The sequence below is a fragment of the Aquarana catesbeiana genome, linkage group LG09, assembly GCF_042186555.1.
Source record: "Aquarana catesbeiana isolate 2022-GZ linkage group LG09, ASM4218655v1, whole genome shotgun sequence".
Lineage (NCBI taxonomy): Eukaryota > Metazoa > Chordata > Amphibia > Anura > Ranidae > Aquarana > Aquarana catesbeiana.
Window position 1 is genome coordinate 212524734 of NC_133332.1, and position 17328 is coordinate 212542061.

General features: G+C 45.5%; 2 protein-coding genes across 3 annotated transcripts in view; one reads left to right on the forward strand and one right to left on the reverse strand.

Annotated features, from left to right (window-relative positions):
• Positions 1 to 13099, reverse strand: part of SNAPC4 (small nuclear RNA activating complex polypeptide 4) — a 194864-nt gene extending 181765 nt beyond the window's left edge. Inside the window, exon 1 of the mRNA XM_073599659.1 lies at positions 12917 to 13099. The gene's annotated coding sequence lies outside the window, so the exon portion shown is untranslated. The remainder of the gene's footprint in view (positions 1 to 12916) is intronic.
• An 80-nt stretch (positions 13100 to 13179) lies between these two features.
• The window catches only part of STKLD1 (serine/threonine kinase like domain containing 1), a 50669-nt gene continuing 46520 nt past the window's right edge, over positions 13180 to 17328 (forward strand). For both annotated transcript variants that reach the window (XM_073599667.1, XM_073599668.1), the window contains exons 1-2: positions 13180 to 13343; positions 14666 to 14752. In XM_073599667.1, the coding sequence (XP_073455768.1) occupies positions 13329 to 13343; positions 14666 to 14752 (102 nt within the window). In that variant the 5' untranslated portion in view covers positions 13180 to 13328. The remainder of the gene's footprint in view (positions 13344 to 14665; positions 14753 to 17328) is intronic.

Below are 17328 nucleotides of genomic sequence, written 5' to 3' on the forward strand. Positions count from 1 at the left end.
GGTCAAAAAGACCTCAGATCTCATATTTACACTAAAATGCAATAAAAAAAATAAATAAAAATTAAATGTCATTTGAAAAAAAAAAAAAAAAGTGTCTCTTTAAGAGCTATAGAGGGAAGTGACGTTTTGACGTCGCTTCCGCCCTGCAATGGTAGGGAGATGGGTGGGGGCCGTCTTCCCCTCACTCGTCTCCATAGCAAGCCAGGAAGAGGACCCAATCGCCTCCACCGCTACCAACGGTCCGGTAAGCGGCGGAAGGCACCAGAGTGAGGCGGGAGCCCCTCTCCCCCGCCGATAAAAGTGATCTTGCGACGAATCCGCCGCAGAGAAAACTTTTATCTGAAAGCGGACCGCTCGCTGAAGAAGAGGAGGATACCGGGGCTATGGCAGCTAGCTGCTGCCAATAACAACGATATCCCTCTTCAAAGTACCGACGTATAATGACGGCGGGCAGTCCGTAAGTGGTTGAGACCTTGTTCACACAGGGTATACTAAAGCTTCCTACATACGATCAGATTCTTGGACGACCGAAAGTGAAGAGGTTACTCACAATATGAAAATTTCGGTACGACAGAATACAACGTCAGAAGTGATGTAATGTGTTGAATAGTTTGTATGTATTCTTTCGTTTCTGAGCATGCATAGTCTTGCTCTTACGTACGAAAACCGTACTAATGAAACGAAAATCGGATGTTGAGTTTACATCCCACAAAAATTTTATAGTCTGCACATCCAGCATTTGTCTGAAGAAAAAGCCAAATCGGTTTTTGAAAGCACAGTACTAACGGTCCGAAAATCGTCAGACAGCTCGTCGTATGAATTTTTCCATCTCATTTTCGTATCGTCTGTATGGGTCTTAAAGCGTACATCGGTGAAGGGCCCAATATCTAATTGGGAGCAGCATCTGTGTCTATGCAGCTGCTGCGTCCCAATTGACATCAATGGGGCTGTCTGCAAGGGGAGGCACTGAATACCTGTGTATCCCTTTGCGGGTAAACACGATACTTACACAGGATAAACATTAGTACACCACGTGTGAATGAAGCCTTAATGTTGATATATATTTGTATATACAGAGATACACAAGCAGCCTTTGGAAACCCTGCACATACACATATATATGCTCATATTTACATGCAAACATATAAGTGTTTTTTTTTTTAACAATGTGATCATACAATTCATATAACTTTCACCCAAATTTCACATATTTTTTCCAATCATAAAATGTGTGAATTTTAGGTGAATCTTATGTGAAAATATATAAATAGACCCCATCGATTCATACACACATGCATTAATTCTTAGCAATCACACAAAATATCTACACAGAAGTATACAGTGCCTTGAAAAAGTATTCATACCCCTTGAAATTTTCCACATTTTGTCATGTTACAACCAAAAACGTAAATCTATTTTATTGGGATTTTATGTGATAGACTAACACAAAGTGACGCATAATTGTGAAATGGAAGGAAAATGATAAATGGTTTTCAAAAACCATGTTAGTACAAATATATGAAAAGTGTGGCGTGCATTTGTATTCAGCCCCCCAAGTCAATACTTTGTAGAACTTGTGTAAGACTTGTGTGTAAGTCTTTTTGGGGATGTCTCTACCAGCTTTGCATATCTAGAGAGTGAAATATTCTTTGCAAAATAGCTCAACCTCTGTCAGTTTGGATGGAGAACGTTTGTGAACAGCAATTTTCAAAGCTTGCCACAAATTCTCAATTGGATTTAGGTCTGGACTTTGACTGGACTATTCTAACACATGAATATGCTTTGATCGAAATCATTCTATTGTAGCTCTGGTTGTATGTTTATGGTCGTTGTCCTGCTGGAAGTTGAACCTCCGCCCCAGTCTCAAGTCTTTTGCAGACTCTAATGCCCTGTACACACGACCGGTTTTCCCGTTGGAATAAACTCTGAAGGTTTTTCCGTCTGAGTTCCGACGGAATTCCACTCAAGCTGTCTTGCATACACACGGTCACACCAAATTCCGACCGTCCAGAACGCAGTGACATATAACACGTACAACGGGACTAGAAAACGGAAGTTCAATAGCCAGTAGCCAATAGCTTCCGTCTCGTACTTGCTTCAGAGCATGTGTCATTTTTGGTACGTTGGAACAGCATACAGACGATCTGCTTTCCCGATAGGAATTGGTTCAGTCGGAAAAATTTAGAACACGTTCTCTTTCTAGGTCCGTCAGAATTTAACGTAAAAAGTCTGATGGGGCAAACACAAGTTCGGAATATATACGATGAAAAGCTCCCGTCTGACTTTTTCTGTCGGACATTCCGCTCGTTTGTACACGGCATTACAGGTTTTCTTCTAAGAGCCCTGTATTTGGCTCCATCCATCTTCCCATCAACTCTGACCAGCTTCCCTGGCCCTGCTGAAGAAAAGCATCCTCACAACATGATTTAACGGTGGGGATGTTGTGTTCAGGGTGATGTGCAGTGTTCGTTCCCTGCAACACATAGCGTTTTGCTTTTAAGCCAAAAAAGTTCAATTTTGGTCTCATCTGACCAGAACACCTTCTTCCACATGTTTGCTGTGTCCCCCACATGGCATCTCACAAACTGCAAACGGGACTTCTTATGGCTTTCTTTCAACAGTGGCTTTCTTCTTGCCACTCTTCCTTTTTTTTTTTTAAATCAAAAAGGTGTTTATTGAACAAATTTCCATACATAGCTTCCATTGTACATACATCGTGCAACAACATACCATTATTTACTATTACATTCCAATCATCCTGAAATATTTCAATGCTCTATTACTTTATGGTCACTAACCATCAATAAAACCTCATGGGCCCCCCCCCCGAGACATTGCAATAGTCTTGACATTACCAGCTCCCTAGGACTCAATCCAGGGGTGTCTAACCATGGTGCCCAGATCCTCTCGAATCTATTGGGGCTGCCTCTGTGTTGGTAAATGTGCTTTTCCATAATCAAAGTGTTGCCCATATGAGTAATCCATGATCTCACTGAAGGTGGAGAGGTCGATTTCCAGCCAAGCAGTATAAGCTTGCGTGCCTGGAACAGTGCCCTAGTGAGTGCTATTCTAGTCATCTCTTCCGGGACCTTATCCTCTAGGACTCCTAGGATGCAGTGAATTGGGTCAAGGGGAATGGTGGTCTGGAACACTCGGTTGAGTGTTTCCATGACCTCACTCCAATACCTATGGAGCTTCGGACATCTCCACAGTAGGTGGATGAGGTCCCCCTGGTGCCGCTCGCATCTGCCACATAAAGGATCAGTCCTCCTACCCATCTTGTATAGTTTAAGTGGGGTGTAATGCACTCTAAGTATTATATATAGTTGGGATACCTTCTGGGCCACGTTGAGAGAGCATATATTAATAGACTGTAAGATTTCTTCCCATTGCTCTCCCGTAATTGGGCCTACATCTTGCTCCCATAGGGATGGTGCCCTGGTCGGGTGTGCCTTCAAGAGTTGCATCAGTAGCATTTGATAGCAATATGAAATGAAACCTTTAGTTTCTGTGCTGGACTGTATCAGATGAAAGATAGGGGTGTTGGACAATGTCCAGGGAGTAGCACTACCTTGTGTGTCCACCGCATGTTTGAGTTGGATATATGAATAATACATGTTATTTGGGAGGTTGTATTTATTTTGTAGCTCTGAGAACGTCAGCAGCCTGCCATTGCTAAATATGTGTGATAAAAGGATAACACCAAATGAGCGCCATCTGGGGCCCTGTTGCAGCTTTGCTAGCTCTACGTATGAAAGATTCCCCCATATTGGGCTGTATTCTGTGAAGCCTGTTACCTCCTGCAGCTGTCTTCCCTTGTTCCAGACTTTCTGTATTAAAGAGTGGGCGTTAGTTTATTGGATTTGTGAAACAGTTGTGCCTCAAGGCCTAGCGGGATTGTTTCCGCTCCTGTCCCAATCAGCATTAACTGCGCCGATGAGCCAGGAGGGTCCCGGTTCATGGAGCCCACCAACTGCTGCAACTGAGCTGCTATGTAGTACAACCAAGGGTTGGGTACTGCCAGCCCTCCGCTGTCCTTAGGGTTTTGCAGCTGTTCCAGCTTAATTCTTGGTGTGCCTGAATTCCACAGCAATCTGCGGAAGAGAGTGTTAACCACCCTAAAAATCTTTAAGTGTATTACTATTGGGGAGTTGTGTAAAAAGTAAAGTAATTGCGGCATTAAAATAATTTTTATTAAGTTTGCTTTGCCCGCTAGTGACATTTTGAGCCTGTTCCATGTGTTGATTTTGTCTCTAAATCTGGATAGCAAGGGGTATATGTTTAGGGGGCAGTATTCTGTTATTTTAGGTGAAATTTGTATGCCTAGGTATTTAAATGATGACGTTACCGGAACCGAGCAGGAGTCCGGTAGATTCACCTCACCCCCCTCGTCTAGCAACATCAAAGCCGACTTAGACCAGTTAATTGTCAGGCCAGAAAAATAGCCGAACCCAGTGATGATTCTTGTCACCTCCGCTAAGGACGTTGTGGTATCCCCCAGGAAAAGCATCATGTCGTCAGCGTACAGCATAATCTTTTCGTGGAGGTCCCCATATTTAAAGCCCGTAATCTGCTGACTTGCTCTTACCACAGCCGCCAGCGGCTCGATAGCAATGGCAAAGAGCAGGGGGGACAGGGGGCATCCCTGCCTTGTGCCCCTGCCCAGAGCAAATGCATGTGACATCCTACCTGACATCCTAATAGTCGCCTTTGGGGAAGCATATAACAGTTTGACCCATGCTATAAACCGACTTCCAAACCCCAGCTTTGATAGTACCGCCCACAGGTATCTCCAACCTACACTGTCAAACGCCTTATTGGCGTCCAAGGAGAGCAGTGCCCTGCTTCCTTTATTATCTGGCTGCAGCTGCATATTTAAAAATAGGCGTCTGAGGTTGGTGGCAGTGGACTTGTGCGGCATAAATCCAGCCTGGTCGGGATGTATTATGGATTCAATGATCCGGTTGACCCTAAGCGCCAGGGCCTTAGCCAGTATTTTAACATCACTTTGCAATAGTGAAATAGGCCTGTACGAGCCCGGGTCAACCGGATCCTTACCAGGTTTCAACAATAAAATTATATTGGCTCTAGTCATGGAGGTCGGCAAATTGCCTTTTTTAAGCGAGTCATTAAACACTTCCAGTAGCTGTGGCATTATCCACTCACCATACTGGGTGAAAACCTCCATGGGGATACCGTCCTCCCCAGGAGCCTTGCACGTAGGGAAGGAACATGCCGCATGTTGTAGCTCTTCCAATGTCAGGGGTGCTTCCAGTGATTGCCTAGCCTCCTCAGATAGAGAGGGCAGATCAATCCCTGCAAGATATGCCTCTAGCTCATCATCAGTGTAATCATCCCTCGCTACATATAGATCCTTGTAGAAGGATGCTAGCTCTGATAGAACCCGATCCAGGCCATTAACCACCTTTCCACTGGCCGTGCGAATTGCTCCAACCGCTGGAGACAGCTGCTGGGACCTGGCTATTTTTGCCAGTAGGCGTCCCGTTTTTTCCCCTTCTTCATAGAATGCCTGTTTGCTAAAGAACCTTTTGCGTTCTGCGGCGGAGGATCTCAAGCGGTCCAGTGAATCCTGGGCCGAAATCCACGCCTCCCTCGCAGACTCCGTGGGGTCAGTAACATAGGCAAGCTCCAACTGGCGCACCTGATCTCCAACCTGTTCCAATAGTACCGAGGAATTTCTCTTGACCATTGCTATTTCAGCAATAAATATTCCCCTGAGGTAGACTTTAAAGGCTTCCCAGGTTTGAATTGTATCTATTAAGTGTTTATGAGAGTTGAAAAATAATTCTATTTGACTAGAAATTCGTTCTGGGGAGTTAAATAATTTCAGCCAGAAGGCATTGAGTTTCCATGGCGCCTTAGGTAGTGAGGTAGGGGGTTGGGCACTCAGCCATACAGCCACAGGTGAATGGTCAGATACTCCCCGAGGGAAGTATTCTATCTTAGAGATATATTCTAGCAAATTAGGAGTGCCTATACTAAGGTCTATACGGGATAGGGATCCGTGAGTTTTGGAGAAGCATGAAAACTGCTTTGTATTAGGGTTACGGATGCGCCAGAAATCTGTCCAGCCCAGTTCCGTAACTAGGCGGCTGAGTGCCGTGCCCCTCCCACCTCCAGGAGAATGGACTGGGGGGTGCCTATCCAATTTTGGGTCAAGGTAGCAGTTAAGGTCTCCTATGATTAACAGTGGGACATCAGGTTTGCCCGCCAGGTACATCAACAAAAGCTGTAGCACCTCCCGTGAGAACGGGGGTGGGATATATATAAAGGCTATAATCAGTGTTAAGGTGTACACTTTACAGTAAATGAAAACATATCTACCAGCACCATCCACTAGTGAGTCCAGTTCCTGGTATGCCAGAGCTTTGTGTATCAATACGCTCACCCCACGAGAGTAGGCGGTGTGAGTGGAGTGATAAGATTTGCCCACCCAGGCATACTGCAGGCAGCCCACATTATCCCCCAGGAGATGTGTCTCCTGGAGGGCAATGATAGCCGGATGGAATTTGCGCAAACCAGAGGAGATCATGACCCTTTTTAAGGGGTCATTCACTCCGCGCACATTCCATGATACTATGGGCGTGGATACCATTGCAAATATTCAAAGATACATTTAAAGGATATTCTTCTGGAAGTCAGAGCTGATCTGGTTATATGGTTACCCATGAGCATTAGAATGTGATTCATCAAAAAACAATTTTTTCATTGAAAAATTGTCCCAATGGAAGCTAGGTGTTCTTGAAGGGTGGATAATCTCGCGCAACTGCGCGGCAAAACAGTGAAAAAAAACAAAACAAGAGTAGGAACAGACTGTGTTGAGGGCCCTGGGTCCTGCCACGCTGTGGCGCATACCTCCAGAACCGTCCCGAAACTGCGGGCTACGTGGTCTGTCCTGATTGTGAATGCCAACAGGGCAATACAGCATTAGCCATGTATCCCATGGCTTCAAACATCTTCTACTTTTTCTGCACAGTGACTTCCCCTGTGAGGGTCTGTGCTGCAAGTGGAAATAGCTGGTTGAAAAAAATATAACAATATTTCCAGTGGTAGTCACTCGCTGCGTAAGCAATTGGTAAAGTTCCTCTTCTGAATGAAAAACATGAACAGGAAAATGGATGCCCTGCTTTTTCTCGCATTTCTTCTGTCTTCTCTGGTTTAACCGGCTCCTTCTTCTCGACCCTGGTGGCGTATAGCTTGCTCATTCTGGTCTAACCAGGATGTTGCATCTTGCGCATTTTCAAAAAAGTGGTTCTGTCCGTTTGCCGCCACTCTCAACTTAGCCGGGAACATCATTGCGTAGGATAGCTGCAGCCTTTGTAGCCTCTTTTTCACTTCCATAAATTTTGACCTCCTGCGTTGTACCTCGGCGGAGAAGTCCGGGTAAAAGGATACTTTAGTGCCATTGTGTTTAATGCTGCCTTTTTCCCTGGCCAGTCTCAGTATCACCTCACGGTCCTTGTAATTCAGGAGCCTGGCCAGCATTGATCTTGGGGGGTTCCCAGGGGGGAGAGGGCGTGGGGGCACTCTATGGGCCCTTTCCACTGTGTAGATGGGAGAGAAAGCTTCTTTGCCAAAGACTTCCTGCAGCCATTCCTCAATGAAAGTAGTGGGGTCACGTCCTTCCACTTTTTCAGGGAGTCCCACTATGCGCACATTGTTGCGTCGCAGACGGTTCTCGATTTCGTCAGTTTTATTAAGGGCTTGAAAGGCGTTTTGTGTGGCCATCCTGACATCTCTGTTAAGGGGGGGCAACTGGTCCTCCACGTCGCTCACCCGGCCCTCCACTGCTGTGGTTCTTTCCCTGATTTTTTGCAGATCTTGGCGCATAAGGGATACTGTTTCTTTCAGACCCCCAAATTTCTCCTTCAAATCATCAACTGAGGCAGTACATTTATGCACAGCATGCAGGATATCACTCAAAGAAGGCTGTTTACTGTCTTCTGAGGGGGAGTCAGATGGGTCAGACATGAGATCCTGCTGCAGATCTAATGGCACTGTGTCATCTAGCATGCTTGTATCTTCCCTGTTAGGCTGGGGGGAGTCAGGTATATAAGAAGTAGAATGTCCGGCCAGCTTTTGGGTATAATAAAGCATGTCTCTGGGTTGTTCCTTGCCTTTAGGGAGTTTACTGGACTTACCCCCCTGTTCGGATTTCTTTTCCAGGCCGCGCTGTGCTTTAGGAGGCTGAGACCGGCCGGCGCCATCTTGGTCAGCTTGGGACTCCCAGGCCTCGGTCTCCATTCGGTTCCCCCGGGTCATCATCAGCACTAAACGATCACCTGTCAGTACCGGGTGTCTCCAGGAGGTATCAGGAAGCTCTTTGGGGCAAAAACGGGCGATTTCGGTGGTGAGGAAAGGATATTAGGCAGGATTCTCAGCGGGAGCTCCGTGCAGCAGGTCTGCTCACATGCCTCGTCAGGCCACGCCCCCCCCACTCTTCCTTAAAGGTCAGATTTGTGGAGTACACAACTAATGCCGCATACACACGATCGGAATATCGGCCCGCAAAAGACCGATGAGAGTTTTCCGTCGGAAAATGCGACCCTGTGTATGCTCCATCGGACTTTTGCTGGCCAAATTCCAGCCAGCAAAAGAATGAAAGCATGTTTTTAATTTTTCAGTCGGGAAAAGTTCCTATCGGAAAATGCGATCATCTGTGGTAATTTCAACCTGCAAAATTCCTATGCATGCTCGGAAACAATTCGACACATGCTCGGAAGCATTGAACTTCGTTTTCTCGGCTGGTCGTAGTGTTGTACGTCACCGCGTTCTTGACGGTCGTAAGTTCAGCGAACTTTTGCGTGACTGTGTGTATGCAAGGCAAGCTTGAGCGGAATTCCGTCGGAAAAGCCGTCATATCTTTTTCCGACGAGAAGTCCAATCGTGTGTACGCGGCATAATAGTTGTCCTGTGGACAGATTCTCCCACCTGACCTGTGGATCTCTGCAGCTCCTCCAGAGTTACCATGGACCTCTTTGGCTGCTTCTCCAATTAATGCTCTCCTTGCCCGGCCTGTCAGATTAGGTGGACGGCCATGTCATGGTAGGTTTGCAATTGTGCCATACTCTTTCCATTTTCAAATGATGGATTGAACAGTGCCTTGAGATGTTCAAAGCTTGGGATTTTTTTTATAACCTAACCCCGCTTTAAACTTCTCCACAACTTTATCCCTGACCTGTCTGATATTCCTTGGCCTTCATGATGCTGTTTGTTTCTAAGGTTCTCTAACAAACCTCTGAGGTCTTCATGGGAACAGCTGTATTTATACTGAGAATAAATTACACATAGGTGGGCTCTATTTACTCATTAGGTGATCAGGGATGCCTAATACACAAAAAAAACAGGGTTGTTTACTACAGCTATTGCAAGTAAAAATGAGAGATGGCAAATTATGGGCACAATTTATGATGGAAAGGGAGAGGGGCGATACCATTGTTGCAAACCCAGCTATATACTTTTACATTTTTTTTTAATGAAATATTGTCTCCCCTTCCAGGTGCCCCTCCTCTTCTTATATGGTGTCATTGGAATAATATTAATAAACCCTGGCATCTGTGTCAATGGGTGCATGAATAACCCCCAGCATTGGTGTCAGTGGGTGCACTAATAACCCCCAGCATTGGTGTCAGTGGGTGCACTAATAACCCCCAGCATTGGTGTCAGTGGGTGCACTATTAATCCCCAGCATTGGTGTAAGTGGGTGCAGTAATGCCCCCAGCATTGGAATCAGTGTGTGCAGTAAAAAACACCAGCATCTGTGTCACTGGATGCAGTAATAACCCCCAGGATAGGTGCCAGTGGGCAGTGCCGGATTTACAAGGAGGCAAAAGGGGCAACTGCCCTTGGCCCCCCTCTATACAAGAAACAATAAAAAAATATATAAAATATTTAAAATAAATAATAGTAAAATAATATTAAACACATAATAGTAAAAAAAATACTTTCTTTTATGTATCCTGGAAGTAATAATTTGCTGGCCAACATCTGTAAAAGTTTTTACTTAGGACTGGTATTTTGCTGTTTTTAAAAAACTAAATTTTTAACCACATATAGAGTGCTATGACTGCGTGTGTGTGTGTGAACACGTACAACCTCAGGATGATGTTGTATTTTTAAAAACGCGACTTTCATTGAGGATGTAAACCGACTCTGTGTATGAGGGGTCCCCAGAACCTGAAGTGCCCTGAGCCTCCCAAGGTCTAAATCTGGCCCTACCAGTGGGTTCAGTAATAACCTGCTGCATTGGTTTCAGGGAGAGAAGTAATAAAGCTAGCATCAGTGTCTTTGACCACAGTAATAACCCTTAGGATTGGTGTCATTGACTGTAGTAATAAACCCCAGCATTGGGGCCACATTAATAACCCCCAGCATCAGTGTCAGCAGGTGCAGTAACAACCCTTAGCATTGGAGTCAGCAGGTGCATTAATAACCATCCAGCTGTGTCAATTGGTGCAGTAATGACCCCCAGCATTCTTGACCAAGCTGTTCTGCACAACTGTCCACTGTTTTCACCTTTTCTTCAAGCCAAACCCAAACACTTTAGCGGTATCGGGCAATTATTTTTTTGTAGCATACACTATAGGATTATAAAACACCTGGGACACCTTTGGGTGCCCCAAGAAAAGTAGTAAATGTGGCACATATATTGCGCGGTTAGGCCCCTTTCACACTTGTGCAACCTGAAAGCTGCACGATTTTGCCGCAACTTTAAGCAATGCCTGTGTAATCTTGAGGTCAATGGACCTCAAATCGCATCACAGTCGGACCAAAGTAGTGCAGGGACTACTTTGAAGTCGCTGCGACTTGAAGTCACAAAGATATGAATGGTACTCATTGGAAATCATGGGGTAAGACTTGTCATGCGACTTTGCAGTTCCAAGTCGCAGGACAAGTCACACAAAAGGGGCCTTAAGAACAGTGGGTGTGGCCAAAATGTTCTTGCTGACATCATCTCCCAGCCTCCCAGTGATGTTGAACCTGCCACCAGACAGCCACCCGCAGCTCCCCGACGGTAACAGATTTGTATGTGAGTATCTCGGTTACTTGGGGAGCCACAACCTGGTGTTTCATCAGAATAGGTGACCCGTCAGATTTTGTAACAGAAGTGACGTTCTGTTACCGCCATCTTGGTACACCCCGCACTCGTCCACAGTAAGGATACAGTGAGAAGGCAGCAAGGGGACATCTTGTTACACCCACCGGAGTCTGGCATGTCACAATTGTTTATAACAGTAAACTCAGCGTACATAGTGAAATTCAGTATTTTGAAATCCGTCTGACTGTTTTGATGTTGATTCTTCAAAGCAGCGGTGTTCTGTCATATTAACCAACTCAATACTGGGCACTTACACTCCCTTCCTGCCCAGGCCATTTTTCAGCTTTCAGCACTGTCACACTTTGAATGACACTTTGCGGTCATGCTACACTGTAACCATGTGAAATTGTTATCATTTTCTTCAAACAAATACAGATTTCTTTTGGTGGTATTTAATCACTCCTGGGTTTTTTATTTTTTCAAAAAAAGACCAAAAATTTAAAAAAAAGTTTTTCTTAGTTTCTGTCACTAAATTCTGTAAATAAATAATTTTTCTCCTTCACTGATGGGCGCTGATGAGGCGGCACTGATGGGGAGGCACGAATATGCCGCACTTATGGGCACTGATAGCCGGCACTGATGGGTGGCACTGGGCACAGATAGGCAGCACTGGTGAGCAGAGATAGGCAGCACTGGTGGGTGGCATTGATGGGCAGCAGTGATGAGCATTGATGGGCAACAGTGATGAGCAGCACTGATAGCCAGCACTGACTTGCATCACTAATGGCCACTGATTGCTGGCACTTGGGGGCACAGATTGGTGGCAATTGTGGGCACTAATTTCTGGCAGTGGTGGGCAATCATTGATGGCACTGGTGGGCACTTAATTGTAATCAGGGCACTGATGATCAGTGCCCTGATTACATACTTAGATGTCCCCTGTGAGGAGATGCCGCTGATCGTCTCTCCTCACACTCTGTCAGTGTGAGGCGAGGAGCGCCGATTACCGGTATCTCCATGTTTACATGTGACCGGCTGTGATTGGACACAGCTGATCACATGGTTAAAGAGCCGCGGCTCTTTACACAGATCGGGGTCGTGCCGTGTCCTAGCAACAGGGCGCGGCCACAATCGCAGCACACCCCCTGGGGCCGCGCAAGAGCGGTCGTTCTAGGAAGCCGTCATATGACATCCACCCAAAACGAGAGCCGCACCACCCAGCTGTCATTTGACGGTAGCCGGCGGCAAGTAGTTAACAAACTTTTGAGATCAGCAGGCTTGCTACTGCTTTTAAAATTCAACATCTAAAACAGTCATACGGATTTCTAAATACTGTATTTCAGTATATAAGCTGAGTTTACTGTTAAAAATAAGTGTGGATGTAGCAAGATGTCCACTTGCCGCCTTCTCACTGTATCCTTACTGTGGATGAGTGAGGGGTGTAGCAAGATGGCGGCGACGTAACGTCACTTCCGTTTCAAAATCTGACGGGTCGCCTAATCTGACGAAACACCGGCCTGAATAATGTATCCGGGTTTTAGGCAGACTGAACCCTGGATACATAATTCAAAACCCGGATTGTCCGGGTGAATCCTGGACAGGCAACCCTATTTGCACCCCTCCTCCATAGCTCACCCCTATCGATGCACATCTTCACTCTGAATGCCTTGTTGACAGCTCACTTCTGTACCTCTTCCTTTATCCACCACTGACCTCTTCCCTACTACTCACCTCAACTCTCTCTCTGTTCAGTTCTAGGGTCACAACACTGCTCCTTCATAGATACAGCAAGTGAGCGTTGTCACCATCGGACAGGAACTGTGTTACTGGCAGGATCGCCTCTTCCCTACTACTCACCTCAACTCAACTCTTTCTCTGTTCAGTTCCAGAGCAAGACCACCTGGCTTTATCTCCTAAGGAGGAAGGGGTGGGGTCTATATATCCCCCCCCATAACGAGTCGCAGGGTTTGCATATAACCCGCCGCTTTGCGGCCATTTTTATGGTCACTGTCCCTTTAACCGCGTAATAAAACAAACCACGCCTCCAGGAATTCTGTACCGCTTCTTCTTTGGAAGTGAGAGGCTGGACAGCCGGCCAATCAGAGCGGCGGGGCGTGCCATTTTTGCCAGCCGTCTCCAAGGTAACGATGGGACGCTCCGAAGCTGTGTGCGGCAGCTCACAAATGTTTCCATGGTAACGGGTCGACGCTACGTTCCACGGAGGCTGGTGAGGCCCAAGATAGCTGGATTGTGTGATTAGTGATCGGCAATGGATAGATACAAGGTAATAATGCATAGAAGAATCCATCCTGGGCTGAGCTCCAGGGAGGCACAAGCCAGACTCTGCCTTCACCGCTGCTGTGCCTTTTCACTGTCTGCATGGTCCAGCTGTCTGCTGTCACACTTCTTCCTCTTATATGGTATTACTGATGCGTCCATTAGGCCCCCTTCACACAGCCTGGAACCTACATTCTGTGTCCCCTGAGGTTTGTGACCTCTTCCATCGGTAATGCAGAAATTCTCCATAGACGAATCCTTGCTCATTGGGCTTCCTCCTCAGGTAGAGGGTGAACCCCAACAACGAACGTCTTTGAAATGCTCCCTTTTGGTCTGTTAAATACACAATTGAAAGGTTTTGTTATATCTGTTCAATAAGTGCAAAAGATACCTGTTGATCCTGCCAGAAATCCAGTGCTGTCCTGTGCAGTCTTATTTCAAGCAGTATTCTTAGCCTTGCCCAGGTCTCTTCTACAGAAGAGGAGGTGTTCTGTAGTCCTGACAGGCTTCTTGTTCTAGGGTCACAACACTGCTCCTTCATAGATACAGCGAGTGAGCGTTGTCACCAGGGGCGTTGCTAGGTCTACAAAAGATCTGGGGCTAGAGCCCATAGCAGCGTAGTAAAGAAAGTCATACACTTGGGCGGGCATACACATGTATACACATGTATATACATTAATATACGTGTGGGTGTATATATATCCCCAGAGAGGCCCCCGCTTACATCAGGGGCCCCTGAGAGCCCCCCCTTACATCACCTTACATCAGGGTCCCCAGAGAGCCTCCTCCTTACATCACAGTCCTCAGAGAGCCTCCTCCTTCCATCAGGGTACCCAGAGGCCCCCCCACTTACATCAGGGTTCCCAAAGAGGCCCCCTTACATTAGGTTTCCCAGAGAGCCTCCCCCTTAAATCTGGGTCCCTAGAAAGCCTAGGCCTTAAAATCAGGGTCCCCAGAGAGCCCCCCACTTACATAAGGGTCCCCACAGAGCCTCCCCTCCCCTTGGGGACCCCTGCAGAGACTCGGGGCTATTGGCCTCAGATTCGGGGCTATAGCCCCAAAAGCCACCCCCTAGCAACGCCCCTGGTTGTCACCATCGGACAGGAACTGTGTTACTGGCAGGATCGCCAGGTAAAAATAAAGGAAAAAACCCTCAAAAAATAAAATGAATTCAGCCAGCGCAACTAAGGATAGGTAAGCTGCAATATATATTACATTGTTGTTCTTGGGTTTAGATACATTCTAATGACCCTTTCCTTCCACAAATGTACATACTGTATATACATATGCATGAGTCTCATATGCCCTTAATCATTTGTGTATTAACAGGTGCTGGAAGAATGGCCGCCTGGAGCATTTGGGGTGACTTGTCTTGTGGAGGAGCCAGTGTCACAAAGGAAATTTGCTGTTAAAAAGGTCTGAAACACATCTATAGATAATATACTGACACTCTGACTGGGTTCTTCAGGAAAGAAGTAAACTATTTCCCTAAAAGTGAACCCAGGGGCAGTCCAAAGCTGGTAACCCACTGGCAGGATTAAAGAGGTGCCTCTCATTGAACCAGATTATAAAGCACCCTGGAAGCTCCGACATACTGGGTGTGACTTCAGCATAGAATGACCTGAGATTTTGAAGTCCATCTTGTGCTGTCTCCTGGCATCTCCCAGACTTCATTGTTGGTCCAAAGCTGTGATAGATGGTCTTATTAACTAATATCAAGGATGAGGCTGCTAGAATGGGTGGGTTTAAGCAAGAATCTAAAAATGCTGCATTTGTAATAGAGTGTCCTAAGTTTGCAGGCTACCAACCTGAGTGCTCGGCAAGCTGATTATATGCTCAGGAAACACGTGACACATAGAGTTGACATGATAGCGATAAGGTGTTTCAGACACTGAAATACTCTTTGATGTAGACAGAGGCATCATCACATTCTTTTACTAATATGATGGGTAATGCTGCACCAATGCTGTCCTCTTCCGATTGGGGAATCTTTGTGCTAAACGACAAAACAACAACAAAAGGGTGCAAAGGCCTAATGAATTACCCAATGAATGTTCATTAAAGGAAAACATGTTAAAAACATACTGAAAAACTGACAAATGTCTTAAGGCATTGAATAAAACAAAGCCCAAATAATAGTCCAGTTGAGGTTGAGACCTAGATGTCACTCAGACATACAGTCACCGGCCACTTTATTAGGTACACCTGTTCAATTGCTTGGTAACACAAATTGCTAATCAGCCAACCACATGGCAACAATTCCATACCTCCCAACATTTTGAGATGGAAATGAGGGACACCTACTAGCAAATGTATGTAGGCATAGGACACGCCCCCATGTCACACCCCCCTTAAAGGAGAATTAACCACAAAAAAAGGTTGATTAAATCCATATGGGCTTTTTTTATCACTACTATTCCTTTAAATTGGCGTTTTAAAATTTACAAATGCAGCGATTTAGAATTTAGATGAAAGGTTTAGCACTGGGAAACACTTATTGAAAGATAAAAAGTGCATTTTATATTACTATATAGATCAGACCCAAATGAGGGGGAAAGAGGGACAGAGGGACATTGCTTTAAATCAGGGACAGTCCCTCGAAATCAGGGACAGTAGGGAGTTATGCAATTCAATGCATTTAGGCATCTAGATGTGGTGAAGGCCACTTGCTGAAGTTCAAATCGAGCATCAGAATGGGGAAGAAAGGGGATTTAAGTGACTTTGAACGTGGCATGGTTGTTGGTGCCAGACGGGCTGGTCTGAGTATTTAAAAAACTGCTGATCTACTAGGATTTTCATACACAACTATCTCTCGGGTTTACAGAGAATGATCCAATAAAGAGAAAATATCCAGTGAGCGGCAGTTGTGTGGAGGAAAATGCCTTGTTGATGTCAGAGGTCAGATGAGAATGGGCAGACTGATTTGAGATGATAGAAAGGTAACAGAAATTCAAATAACCACCCATTACAACCAAGGTATGCAGAATACCATCTCTGAACGCACAACACATTGAACCTTGAAACAGATGGGCTACAGCAGCAGAAGACCACACCGGGTGTCACTTTTCTGTCAGCTAAGAACATAAAACAGAGGCTACAATTCGCACAGGCTTACCAAAATTGGACAATAGAAGATTGAAAAAACGTTGCCTGGTCTGATGAGTCTCAATTCCAGCTGCGACATTAAGATGGTAGGATCAGAATTTTGGCGTAAGCAACATGAAAGCATGGATCCATCCTGCCTTGTATCAACGGTTCAGACTAGTTGTGGTGTAATGGTGTGGGGGATATATTGTTGGCACACTTTGGGCCCCTTATTACCAACTGAGCTACCTGAGTATTGTTGCAATGCTGACCATGTCCATCCCTTAATGACAGTGGTTCTCAAACTTTTTTGTCTTGCGGCGTACCAAAAAGATCCAAATATTTTTCATGGCACACCTGAAAAGATTTAACAATTTTTGTGGTGAAGAACCTATTTATTTATACACATATATATAAAGGCGTGTGCAGGAGGTGTGCTGGGTGTGCTTGGGCACACCCTAATCACCCTGTGTGCATTAGCATTATCGCTCTCTGTGCCGGCAGGGAGATGGAAAATATCTCCTTCTGACCAGTACTGCCATTTATTGAGTGCTACCATACTTCTCTTTACTGCACTGGCTCTGCCATTAGAGTGTGCATGTATGTATGTTTATAAATATAAAATATATTTATATACACACACACGCACAAATGCGTGTTTGAGCTTTGGGGTGCACACCCTAATGCAATAGGCTGCGCACACTTATGCATATATATTTAGTTTTACGTTCGATCGCTTCCTTGCTTTTCATTTAACAGTTTCTCTTTCAGAGTTCCAGACTTCATTAAGTATTTCTCCATCGCTAAACAATGAACAAACTTTGTTATAAGCATTAAAGTTGAAATGGAACGGTCTCTGTTATTATAAGGGCTTTTTTTCTCAGAGAATAGGTGCAGGAACTCAACCA